This window comes from Mobula hypostoma, chromosome 18, assembly GCF_963921235.1.
Source record: "Mobula hypostoma chromosome 18, sMobHyp1.1, whole genome shotgun sequence".
Taxonomy (NCBI): domain Eukaryota; kingdom Metazoa; phylum Chordata; class Chondrichthyes; order Myliobatiformes; family Myliobatidae; genus Mobula; species Mobula hypostoma.
In genome coordinates, this window is record NC_086114.1 from 3,913,575 (window position 1) to 3,927,143 (window position 13,569).

The 13,569-nt window shown below is 43.5% G+C and overlaps 1 protein-coding gene across 2 annotated transcripts in view; it reads left to right on the top strand.

Moving 5' to 3' along the window:
• The window catches only part of vstm4a (V-set and transmembrane domain containing 4a), a 77,336-nt gene that overhangs the window by 21,957 nt on the left and 41,810 nt on the right, over window positions 1-13,569 (top strand). For both annotated transcript variants that reach the window (XM_063070336.1, XM_063070338.1), the window contains one exon: window positions 8,694-9,086. In XM_063070336.1, coding sequence (XP_062926406.1) covers window positions 8,694-9,086 — 393 coding nt within the window. The remainder of the gene's footprint in view (window positions 1-8,693; window positions 9,087-13,569) is intronic.

Below are 13,569 nucleotides of genomic sequence, written 5' to 3' on the forward strand. Positions count from 1 at the left end.
ACACACACAAAGTGCTGGAGGAACTCTACAGGCCAGGCAGCATCTGTGGATATTGAACGTTTTGCTGTTGGATTCTGGCCATATTCCACTGAGATATAACAATGGGCGTCACGGGAGGTTGTGCCTGCCTGTGGCCATCGAACTTTGCAGCTCCTCCCGTGGAGGGTCAGACACCCTGAGCCAATAGGCTGGTCCTGGACTTATTTCCAGCAGGCATAGTTTGCATATCAACACACATCAAAGTTGCTGGTGAACGCAGCAGGCCAGGCAGCATCCCTAGGAAGAGGTACAGTCGACGTTTCAGGCCGAGACCCTTTGTTAGTCCTGACGAAGGGTCTCGGCCCGAAACATCGACTGTACCTCTTCCTAGAGATGCTGCCTGGCCTGCTGCGTTCACCAGCAACTTTGATGTGTGTTGCTTGAATTTCCAGCATCTGCAGAATTCCTCTTGTTATAGTTTGCATATTGTTGTTTGATTGTTTGTGGTTTTTGTATTGTTATATTTACGCTCTATTCTTGGTTGGTGCAGCTGTAACGAAACCCAGTTTCCCTCGGGATCAATAAAGTATGCCTATCTATCTATCTAAAAGAGTACAGTCGACATTTCAGGCTGAGACCCTTCAGCAGGATTGGAGAAAGAAAGCTGAGGATAGATTTTAAAGGTGGGGGGAGGGGAGAGAGGCACACAAGGTGATAGGTGAAACCTGAAGGGGGAGGGAGGGATGAAGTAAAGAGCTGGGAAGTTGATTGGTAAAAGAGATACAGGGCTATAGAAGGGGGAGTCTGACAGAAGAGGACAGAAGGCCATGGAAGAAAGAAAAGGAGAGAGGACTTGCAGAGGCAGGTGATTGGTGGGCAAGCAGATAAAGTGAGACAGGCAAATGGGGATGGGGATGGTGAAGGGCGTGGGGCATTACCGGAAGATCGAGAAATCGATGTTCATGCCATCAGGTTGGAGGCTACCCAAACGGAATATAAGGTGTTGTTCCTCCAACCTGAGTGTGGCTTCATCTTTACAGTAGAGGAGGCCGTGGATAGACATGTCAGAATGGGAATGGGATGTGGAATTAAAATGTGTGGCCACTGGGAGATCTTGCTTTCTCTGGCGGACAGAGCGTAGGTGTTCAGCAAAGCGGTCTCCCAGTCTGCGTTGGGTCTCACCAATATATAAAAGGCCACATCGGGAGCACCGGACGCAGTATATCACCCCAGCCAACAATCAGGTGAAGTGTCGCCTCACCTGGAAGGACTGTTTGGGGCCCTGAATACTGTAAAGATGAAGCCACACTCAGGTTGGAGGAAGTGTATGCTCATACATTTTGGTAGAAGAAATAAAGTTATAGACTATTTTCTAAATGGGGAGAAAAATTTAAAAATCAGAAGTGCAAAGAGACTTGGGAGCCCTTGTGCAGGATTCCCTGAAGATTAACTTACAGATTGATGTTAGCATTCATTTCAAGAGGACTAGAATATTAAAAACAAGCATGCAATGCTGGGGCTATGTAAGGCATTGGTCAGACAGCACTTGGACTATTGTGAGCAGCTTTGTGCCCCTTATCAGCAGGCCAGGCAGCATCTCCAGGAAGAGGTGCAGTCGACGTTTTGGGCCGAGACCCTTCGTCAGGACTAACTGATAGAAGAGCTAGTAAGAGATTTGAAAGTGGGAATGGAAGGGGGAGATCCAAAATGATAGGAGAAGACAGGAGGGGGAGGGATGGAGCCAAGAGCTGGACAGGTGATTGGCAAAAGGGATATGAGAGGATCATGGGACAGGAGTCCTAGGGAGAAGGAAAAGGGGGAGGGGGGAAGGCCAGAGGATGGGCAAGGGGTATAGTGAGAGGGACAGAGGGAGAAAAAGGAGAGAGAGAAAAAGAAAGTGTGTGTGTATATATATATATATATAAATAAATAATGGATGGGGTACAAGGGGGAGGTGGGGCATTAGCAGAAGTTGGAGAAGTCAATGTTCATGCCATCAGGTTGGAGGCTGCCCAGATGGAATATAAGGTGTTCCTCCTCCAACCTGAGTGTGGCCTCACAACGAGAGTGATGGAGGCCATCAGTAGACATATCAGAATGGGAATGGGAAGTGGAACGGGTGTAATTTTAAGGTGATTAGAGGAAAGCACAGGGGGGATATTAGAGATAAGTACTTTTTACACAGAGAGTGGAGCCTTTCCAGGAGTAGTGCTAGAAGCAGATACATGAGAGGCATTTAAGAAAATCTTAGTCAAGCACATGGATGATAGAAAAATGGAAGGCTATGTAGGAAGGAAGGGTTACATTGATCTTAGAGTAAGTTAAAGCATGGCACAACATTGTGTGCTAATGTTCTATGTTCTATTTTCAATAGGTAATTTAGGGTAGGAACCATGATGTGTAGATTGAAGTCTTGCTGAATAGTGTAGGCACTCACAGGCTGGATATTCAATGGATTTCAGATTAGAATTCAAATCAATTGGAGAGCTCTGAGTTGAGTTCACTAGCCCAGACCAGTTCTTAGTTCAAAGAAGGTTCTCGTTAGACCCCATTCATGCTTCAGTGATTTATTCAGCGGGATTAGCCTCCCTGGAAGGGCAGCCAGGCAGAAAGTACAAGGTCTCTCCACTCTCTGTAATAAATCCAAGAAATTGACTCCACCTCCCCCCAGTGAGAATCCGTATTCTGTCCTGGGGATGAGAGGGCTGTGGGGTATTCCACCTCCCAAAGGTCAGGATTGGCTGCTGATCAACTCACTTCAATGTTGTCAAAATGTCTTAAAACTGAATAAAGGGAGCTACCTTTTGTTGCCCAAGGAAAACACAAAATATCCTGAGGAAAATGAATTGGCATTTGCATTCAGTGGCAGTTTCATTACATAAAGAGATGTCTTCTGCTGCTGTAGCCTATTATTTCAAGATTTGACATGTTGAAGTGCACTTCTGCACACCACTGTAGTAACACCAAAAATGGTCATTGAGTTACTGTCACTTTCCTGACAGTTTGAACCAGTTTGGTCATTTTCCTCTGATCTTTCTCATTAAAAAGATATTTTTGTTCACAGAACTCACTGGATTTATTTTTTGTTTTTTAAACCATTCTCTGTAAACTCTAGACACTGTTGTGCGTGAAAACCCCAGGAAATCAGTAGTTTCTGAGATACTCAAAGTCAAATTTAATTTCATTATCAAAGTACATCCATGTCACCCCTTTGCCCCGGAGTCACTGTAGCGAGCCTATCCACGCCCACTTGTCGGATCCTTTCTGAGGTGCGTGTCCTACAACTGAATTTAAATGTGGGCATACAGGCAAATATTTTATTATTGTGGTGCCAGGAACCGAGAGATACAGGAGGCAAATATAGTGATTAGAATTTGCAGCTTCCACCCCGGAAGCAGAACTGGGCACAGTGACCCATGATGACTTGTTGGAAATCCAAGCCCTCCCAACATAAGTTGGGTTGGGCAGTGTCACTATGGAGCTGCAGACTACAGTTTATCAGGAAACCATCTCACTGAATGACAAGGGAACAATGAATGATTTGTTTCATCTGGGAGTCTACTTGTGTATGAAGCAAAAATCTCCTGTGATACATGCTCCTACACACTAATCTCATTGACAAAGTACCGCAATGTTAACAACTATCTCCACTGTGAGGCCTAGTTTGGAGTATTGTGTGCAGTTTTGGTCACCTACCTACAGGAAAGATGTAAATAAGGTTGAAAGAGTGCAGAGAAAATTTACAAGGATGTTGCCAAGTCTGAAGGACTTGAGTTGTAAGGAAAGATTAAATAGGTGAGGACTTTATTTCTTGGAATGTAGAAGATTGAGAGCAGACTTGATAGAGGTATACAAAATGACGAGGGGTATAGACAGGGTAAATGCAAGTAGGCTTTTTCCACTGAGGTTGGGTGAGACCACAACTAGAGGTCATGGGTTAAGGATGAAAGGTGAAAAGTTTAAGGGAAACTTCTTCACTCAGAGAGCCATGAGAGTGTGGAATGAGCTGCCAGAGCAAGTGGTGCATGTAAGCTCAATCTCAAAGATTATGAGAAGTTTGGATAGAGATATGGATGGTAGGAGTATGGAGGGCAATGGCCCAGATGCAGGTCAATGGGGGAAGGCAGTTTCAATGGTTCAGCATGGACTGGAAGGGCTGAAGGGCCTGTTTCTATGTTGTATTTCTTTATGACACTAAGAGTAAGACAAAGCATAAAGCAGTCGTGGTTATCTCATAGTCGGACTAGAGATAGCAAAATCCCAGTGATAATAATTACTCTATACAATAGCCAGATTCAAAGAGTGTGACACCTACCGCTGAAAACAAAGAAGCTTCTGGAAAAGTACAGAAGCAATTGTACGGTAATTACTAGGAAATTAACTGAGCAGTTACATGTATATGTGATTATATCAGATTTAGGATGTGGAGTGGTTGGATTTTCAGAAGGTATCTTATGAACAAAGTCAGAACATGCCAAATCGGGTGTGAAGTACCACTGTGGTTGATGGCTAATTAACGGCTCTGATGAATCCTGATGAAAAATCTCAGCCTGAAACTTCAATCACCCTCCATAGATGCCGCCTGACCTGCTGAGTTTCTGCAGCATTTTGTGTGTGTTGTTCAAGATTTCCAGCAACTGCAGAATCTTTTGTTTCTACAGGTAGAAAACATGTTTATGCAAATATTCAATCACAAAGGGTCTTGGCCCAAAACGTTGACTGTATTCTTTTTCATAGATGCTGCCTGGCCTGCTGAGCTCCTCCAGCATTTTGTGTGTGCTGCTCGGAGATCCAGCATCTGAAATTTTCTCTTGTTTGTACAAATATCGTAATGATAGCAGATCTTCTGCAATGAGATCTCATACAATCAGCACTTCCTCAGAACAAATATTGCTTATAATAGCTGCAAATCCTGTCTCTATGTAAAGCTTTCTACCCAGTCCTAATCTTGTGCTTTTTTCCTGTAATCCTGCAAGTTAGTTACACCGATGCTACTAGTGCAGCCTCCTCAGCGTTGGTGAGGCCCGTCACAGGTTAAGAGACCATTTTATCAAGCACCTCCCTCTGTCCACTGCAAAAGGTGGGATTTCCTGGTTGCTGATGACTTCAGTTTGGCTTTCCCAAACTGACATGTCAGTCCATGGCCTCCTTGATGGTCACGACATGGCCACACTCAGGTTGGAGGAGCAATACCTCAAATTCCATTTGGATAGCCTCCAACTTGATGGCATGAACATTGATTTCTCTGACTTCCAGTAATTTCTCTTCCCTCACTCCTTATCTCCTTTTCCATTCCACAACCTGGATACCCTCTTACCCTTCTCTTCTCCTCAGCAGTCCATCACTTCCCTTCTGGTGCCCCTTTTCCTTCCCTTTCTCCCATGCTCCTACCAGATTCCTTCTTCTACAGCCCTTTACCTCTTCCGCCTATCACCTCCTAGCTTCTCACTTCATCTCCCCTCCCCCAGCTACCTACCTTCCCCCTTACCTGGTCTCACTTATCACCTGTCAGTTTGTACTCATTCCCCTGCCCCTACCTTTTAATGTTTGTTTGTCGGTCTTTGTGTATAGTTTCTCATTATTCAATGGTCGATTGTGAATGTCCACAAGAAAATGAATCTTGGGGTAACATATAGTAACTTACATGTACTTTGATAATATATTTACTTTAGACTTTGAACTTTCCTTCTCTTCTTCACTCGAAGTCATCACTTGTTCAAAACTGAAGGCAGCTGCCACGACATCATACATTCTGACCAGGTAGTCAAAAATCAGCGAGGGAACAGAAACCAAGTGATTTAAACATTTTCTTTTAAATTACCACCAATAACCAGGAGAGAACCCTGTTATTGCTGTCCACAACTGCCACCTATGCTGCAAATATTCATTTCAAAGACTTTACTGATTTTGAATGTCTTGGGATGTTATTAAAGACTTGAGTTGTGTGTTTTTAATTTCCTTCCAGAGGTCTCTGCAGCCCCTGCTACACTGAACCAGAACATCGCTGTCATTATGATTTCTGTTTGTCCCATTTCCAAAATATTCTGTTTCACAAAAAATTGCCATCTTGCCTCCTGATGGCTTGCCTGAGGGATATGCTGATCCATAGATGATTGCTGATGGAATCTCTATAATCTCAATCACTGAGAAACAGAGATATACTCCACAAACATAAGAATCCCAAGGCAGAGAGAAGTGACAAGGCTTTCAGTCCATTCATCTGGATCAGATCCAAACAATGAATGAAAAACCAGCAAGTCTGTTCATTTTCCATACTATTCTGAAGTTCATTATTAACAACATGGACCACACTTTCCAGTTATAGATTTGGACAAAGCCTTACAGTACATGATTATTTTCACGCTTCCAATTGATAGCTTAAAGATTTATAGATTATATCAGTCATTCACAATTGCTTCCTGGACCAGTCCCGATGAAGGGCCTTGCCCCAAAACATTCACTGTTAGTCTTTTCCATAGATGCTGCCTGACCTGCTGAGTTCCTCCGGCATTTTGTGTGTGTTATTCTGGATTTCCAGCGTCTGCAGAACCTCTTGTGTTTGTGACAGGCTTGGACATGTACCTATGTCACTCTGTGAACTTAATTACCTGACTGGAAATCTGAGAAGTTTACTGAAGAAATGTACATAGAGAACAAATATATGTTGAAGATTATGGTGCACTGTCAAATCATTTGAAGTCTATGAAAATCTTTGTAATTGTAATTTTGTAATATGAAGGATTAGTTTACTCAACGGTCACCTGACATAGATTGAGGTATGCTCCATCCGTCAGAAAAAATGGGATCTTCCAGTGGCCACCCATTTCAATTCCACTCCCATTCCCATTCCTAGATGTCAAGTCCATGGCCTCCTCTCCTGCTGTGATGAGGCCACACTCAGGTTGGAAGAGCAACACCTTGTATTCCATCTGGATATTCCAACCTGATGGCATGAACATCAATTTTTTGAACTTCTGGTAATTGCTTCACCCTTTCCTGTTTCCCTCCCTCACCTTATCTACATAGCTGCCCATCACCTCCCTCTGGTGCTTCTCCCTCCTCCCCCTTCCCTTTCATCCATGGTCTTCTACCCTCTCCTATCAGATTCCCACTCCTCCAGCCCTTTATCTCTTTCACCAGTCGACTTCCCAGCTCTTTACCTCACCCCCCCATTTCACCTATTACCCACCACTTTATACTTCTTCCTTCCTCCCCCCACCTTCTTGTTCTGACTTCTCATCCTTTTTTTCCAGTCGTGATGAAGGGTCTCGGCCCGGAACATTAACTGTTTGCTCTTTTCCATAGATTCCTGGCCTGCTGAGTTCCTCCAAGATTTTGTTTTGTGTTTTGTTTGGATTTCCAGCATCTGCAGATTTGCTCATGTTAGGGTTAGTTTACTTGTCGGTCGAAAGCTGTTTCCATCATGCTGGCCATCGACTGACCCATGTGAAGTATGCAGCGGTTCTTTCCCATTGGTTGCTTTATGTGCCACAGCACCAATGTTTGGTTTCAGATGCCTCGGGGAATTTCAGTCATCTTCAGAGCATTCATCTTCACAATGAGGTCACAAACAGTGCTGACGAGCTATTGGGAAAGTATGCTGTGGATTTTGAAGGACTCGAACACTCTCTTAGATAAGCATTGGTTTGTTGAATGTTTAGTTTTGTAGTTCTGTAACTTGGGGAGACTTAATGAGGTACCTGTTGAGCTTCACACACAAAATGCTGGTGAACGCAGCAGGCCAGGCAGCATCTATAGGAAGAGGTACAGTCGATGTTTCGGGCCAAGACCCTTCGTCAGGATTTTGTGTGTGTTGCTTGAATTTCCTTGTGTTTACCTGTTGAGCTTGAAGTGTAACTGAATATTCACTGTCGTAGTTTCGTCAGATCACTTGTCTGAGAGCAACTGGTACTATGTAACCCAGTACTACCTGTCACATGGGCGGGTGGTCGGCGACTAAACTGGCTCCCCCACCAGGCTTGCCTGATGAGGAGGGTTGCTAGACACCCTGCAGGATGAAAAACAAGACCTGTCAAAGGGCAGATGAACCCTCTGGTAGGGTCAATGGTCATCTAGCGAACACGTGCTGTGAAGAGTGGAAAGGGCATCCCTTTCATCGAAGCTTGGTCTGGCCATTCACTACAATAGAATTTCCTCCAGCCACCTTGGACCCCACCATGCCATTGGATCCAGGAGGGGATATCGAGAGGGTGGGTCTGGACCTGTGCAACCCCCTACTCACCTAAAATCCACTCACACACACGCTGTTCCTTTCTGACGAGTGGGGTATCCTAAACCCCACTAACCGACTGAAAGGAACCATCATCATCCTATGGGATGGATAGCCAGAGAAAGACTGATGTAGCTTGTGTAATTTAGTGTGGCTTAGATGTTTGATCGAATGCTGAACTGTTTGTCTATCAATAAATGGTTAATGTGCTTATTTGTAATCTGTGTCTTCTGTCTCACTGACCAAACCCATGAACTTGCTTCCTCGTAACAAATTTACCCTACAAAATCCTACCAGGACTGAATCTAGCGCAGTAACTATTGCAATTGTAGACTCTGTGGGGCGATGGTTCTGTACTCTACTGTAATGTTCTATGTTCTATTATGAATATTATGTTATCAATATATATCGATGACATCTGACAGCTTGTATGGATTTTGTAGAATATTTTAATATTGATTCTAATGTCATCATCTTCTTACAGATTTCTGTGAGGCCTTGAGTGTTATCGTAACTCCGGGGCCTGTGGTGAGGTTCACTGAGGGTCAGCGAGGGAGTCTGTTCTGCCGAGTGTCCCAGCAGAGGCGGAGAAACAGTTACCTGTCTCTGGTGTGGCTCTTCTCAAACGCAGAGAACAGTAATCAGCGAATCCTGAGAGTGAACCGGACGGGCCATGTACAGGCCTTTCGCAACTGCAAAGAGCACCATTGTGAACTCCAGTTCTTTCAGCAAGGTGCCGCCAAGATCTTTGTACTGATCATCGACAAGTTTCACAGATCTGACGAAGGGCGCTACCGATGCAGAGTTCAGGAAATCACATACCTAAATAGGAAATGGCTGTCAATATCGAATGGGGAAAACGGCACCGAAGTGAGAGGTGAGATTAAGCTTCATGTCCACATCCTGCCGTCTTCAAGGTGAAGGCAACAGAATTAATCAGGCTTCTGATTGTCTGTCAAAACTGATGGAGATGCCTTTTAAAAGATATAGAGTTTTACCTTGAAATTCTCTTGTTGGCATGGTAATAATGGAGGCGAGAAGAAAACAATGCAATATTTAGCACAGTTAACATCATTTTACCACTGGAGGCAACTGCCTTTACACAATTAAGAACGTACACCATAGAATACAACAGCACAGTACAGGTCCTTCAGCCCATGATGTTGTGCCAATCTCTAAACCTACTCTAAAATCAATCTAACCCTTCCTTTCCCCATAGCCCTCCATTTTTTTTAATTATCCATGTGTCTATCTAAGAGTTTCTTAAACACCCCTCTCATACTTTCCTCTACCACAGCTCTGGCAGGCCTTTCCAAGCACCCACCAATCTCTGTGTACAAATCTTACCTCTGACATACTCCCTATATTTTCCCCCAATCACCTTAAAATTGTGACCTGGTTTTCACCATTTCACCCTAGGAAAATATCTCTGGCTATCCACTCCATCCATGCCTCTTGTCATCTTGCACAGCTCGATCAAGTTTACTGTCAATCTCTTTCAGTCCAGAGAGAAGACCCCTAGCTCGCTCAACCTCTCCTCATAAGACAAGCTCTCTAATCCAGGCAGCATCCTAATAAATCTCCTCTGCACCCTCTCTAAAGCTTCCACATCCTTTCTATAATAAAGTGACCATGACTGAATACAATATTATAAGGGTAGTCTAATCAGGGTTTTGTAGAGATGAAATATTATCTGGTGTCTGTTGAACTTAATTCCCTGACTAACGAAGGCCAACACACCGTACACCTTCTTCAACACTCTATCAATTTGCATGGCAACTTTGAGGGAACTTTATGTTGGCAGCCCATCATCTTCAAGGTGAAAGGAAAATACTTAATTATATTTGCAATAGTGAGGTAAAAAATGATGGATTGTCATTTAATGGAATTAAATATATCAATTATTCTTATAGCTTTGCCTTGAAATTTTCTTGTTGTTGTAGTAACTATGGAGGCGAGAATAAACCAATGTAATATTCACCATTGTTTTACCCTTTGAAACGACTGTATTCACACAATTGAATAATCATGCTGTTGTTTCACAGTATGCCGGATTGTTATGGTCCAAATTGTAACCCTCCACTTCTTCTCTCTACTGGTATTTAAAGAGAAGGTAAAGATTCACTGTATATTAAAACAATGAAACATACAGTGAATCCAGCATGGTTTCCTGAAAGGAAAATCCTGCCTGACTAACCTACTGCAATTTTTTGAGGAAATTACAAGCAGGGTAGACAAAGGAGATGTAGTGGACGTGATGTACTTGGATTTTCAGAAGGCCTTTGACAAGGTGTCGCACAGGAGGCTGCTTAGCAAGATAAGAGACCATGGAATTACAGGGAACTTACTAACATGAGTGGAGCATTGGTTGATTGGAAGAAAACAGTGGGAATAAAGGGATTCTATTCTGGCTGGCTGCCAGTTACCAGTGGAGTTCCTCAGGGGTGGTGTTGGGACTGCTGCTTTTTACGATGTATGTCAACAAATTAGGGCAAGTGACAGAAGTCTGTGTAGGGGAGCAGTTTGGTTCAGTGATCATAACACCATTAGTTTCAATTTGATCATGGACAAGGATAGATCTGGTCCTAGGGTTGAGGTTCTGAACTGGAAGAAAGCCAAATTTGAAGAAATGAGAAAGGATCTAAAAAGCGTGGATTGGGACAGGTTGTTCTCTGGCAAAGATGTGATTGGTAGGTGGGGAGTCTTCAAATGGGAAATTTTGAGAGTGCAGAGTTTGTATGTTCCTGTCAGGATTAAAGGCAAATTGAATAGGAATAAGGAACCTTGGTTCTCAAGGGATATTGCAACTCTGATAAAGAAGAAGAGGGAGTTGTATGAAATGTATAGGAAACAGGGGGTAAATCAGGTGCTTGAGGAGTATAAGAAGTGCAAGAAAATACTTAAGAAAGAAATCAGGAGGGCTAAAAGAAGACATGAGGTTCCCTTGGCAGTCAAAGTGAAGGATAATCCAAAGAGCTTTTACAAGTATATTAAGAGCAAAAGGATTGTAAGGGATAAAATTGGTCCTCTTGAAGATCAGAGTGGTCGACTTTGTGCGGAACCAAAGGAAATGGGGGAGATCTTAAATAGGTTTTTTGCGTCTGTATTTACTAAGGAAGCTGGCATGAAATCTATGGAATTGAGGGACTCAAGTAGTGAGACCATGGAAACTGTACAGATTGAAAAGGAGGAGGTGCTTGCTGTCTTGAGGAAAATTAAAGTGGATAAATCCCCAGGACCTGACAGAGTGTTCCCTCGGACCTTGAAGGAGACTAGTGTTGAAATTGCGGGGGCCCTGGCAGAAATATTTAAAATGTCGCTGTCTACGGGTGAAGTGCCGGAGGATTGGAGAGTGGCTCATGTTGTTCCGCTGTTTAAAAAAGGATCGAAAAGTAATCCAGGAAATTATAGGCCGGTGAGTTTAACGTCAGTAGTAGGTAAGTTATTGGAGGGATTACTAAGAGACAGAATCTACAAGCATTTGGATAGACAGGGGCTTATTAGGGAGAGTCAACATGGCTTTGTGCGTGGTAGGTTATGTTTGACCAATCTATTGGAGTTTTTCAAGGAGGTTACCAGGAAAGTGGATGAAGGGAAGGCAGTGGATATTGTCTACATGGACTTCAGTAAGGCCTTTGACAAGGTCCTGCATGGGAGGTTAGTTAGGAAAATTCAGTCGCTAGGTATACATGGAGAGGTGGTAAATTGGATTAGATATTGGCTCGATGGAAGAAGCCAGAGAGTGATGGTAGAGAATTGCTTCTCTGAGTGGAGGCCTGTGACTAGTGGTGTCCCACAGGGATCAGTGCTGGGTCCATTGTTATTTGTCATCTATATCAATGACTTAGATGATAATGTGGTAAATTGGACCAGCAAGTTTGCTGATGATACAAAGATTGGAGGTGTAGTAGACAGTGAGGAAGGTTTTCAGAGCCTGCAGAGGGACTTGGACCAGCTGGAAAAATGGGCTGAAAAATGGCAGATGGAGTTTAATACTGACAAGTGTGAGGTATTGCACGTTGGAAGGACAAACCAGCGTAGAACATACAGGGTTAATGGTAAGGCACTGAGGAGTGCAGTGGAACAGTGGGATCTGGGAATACAGATACAAAATTCCCTAAAAGTGTCGTCACAGGTAGATAGGGTCGTAAAGAGAGCTTTTGGTACATTGGCCTTTATTAATCGAAGTATTGAGTATAAGAGCTGGAATGTTATGATGAGGTTATATAAGGCATTGGTGAGGCCGAATTTGGAGTATTGTGTTCAGTTTTGGTCACCAAGTTACAGGAAGGATATAAATAAGGTTGAAAGAGTGCAGAGAAGGTTTACAAGGATGTTGCCGGGACTTGAGAAACTCAGTTACAGAGAAAGGTTGAATAGGTTAGGACTTTATTCCCTGGACCGTAGAAGAATGAGGGGAGATTTGATAGAGGTATATGAAATTCTGATGGGTATAGATAGAGTGAATGCAAGCAGGCTTTTTCCACTCAGGCAAGGGGAGAAAAAAACCAGAGGACATGGGTTAAGGGTGAGGGGGGAAAAGTTTAAAGGGAACATTAGGGGGGGCTTCTTCACACAGAGAGTGGTGGGAGTATGGAATGAGCTGCCAGACGAGGTGGTAAATGCGGGCTCTTTTTTAACATTTAAGAATAAATTGGACAGATACATGGATGGGAGGTGTATGGAGGGATATGGTCCGTGTGCAGGTCAGTGGGACTAGGCAGAAAATGGTTCGGCACAGCCAAGAAGGGCCAAAGGGCCCGTTTCTGTGCTGTAGTTTCTATGGTTCTATGGTTCTATGGATTTGGACTATGGGATTAATGGATTTGTGGCTAAATTTACCGATGATACAAAGATAGGTGGAGGAGCGGGAAGTGTTGAGGAAACAGACAACCTGCAGAGCAACTTAGATAGTTTAGGGGAATGGGCAAAGAAGTGGCAAATGAAATACAATGTTGGAAAGTGTATCGTCATGCACTTTGGTGGAAGAAATAAATGGGCAGACTATTATTTAGATGGAGAGAGAATTCAAAATGCAGAGTTGCAAAGGGACTTGGGAGTCCTTGTGCAGGATATCCTAAAGGTTAACCTCCAGGTTGAGTTGGTTGTGAAGAAGGCGAATGCAATATTGATATTCATTTCTAGAGGTATAGAATATAAGAGCAAGGAAGTGATGTTGAGGCTCTATAAGGCACTTGTGAGACCACACTTAGAGTATTGTGTGCAGTTTTGGCTCCTTATTTTAGAAAGGATATACTGACATTGGAGAGGGCTCACAGAAGATTCACGAGAATGATTCCAGGAATGAAAGGGTTACTATATGAGGAAGGTCTGGGAGCTCTTGGGCTGTTTTCCCTGGA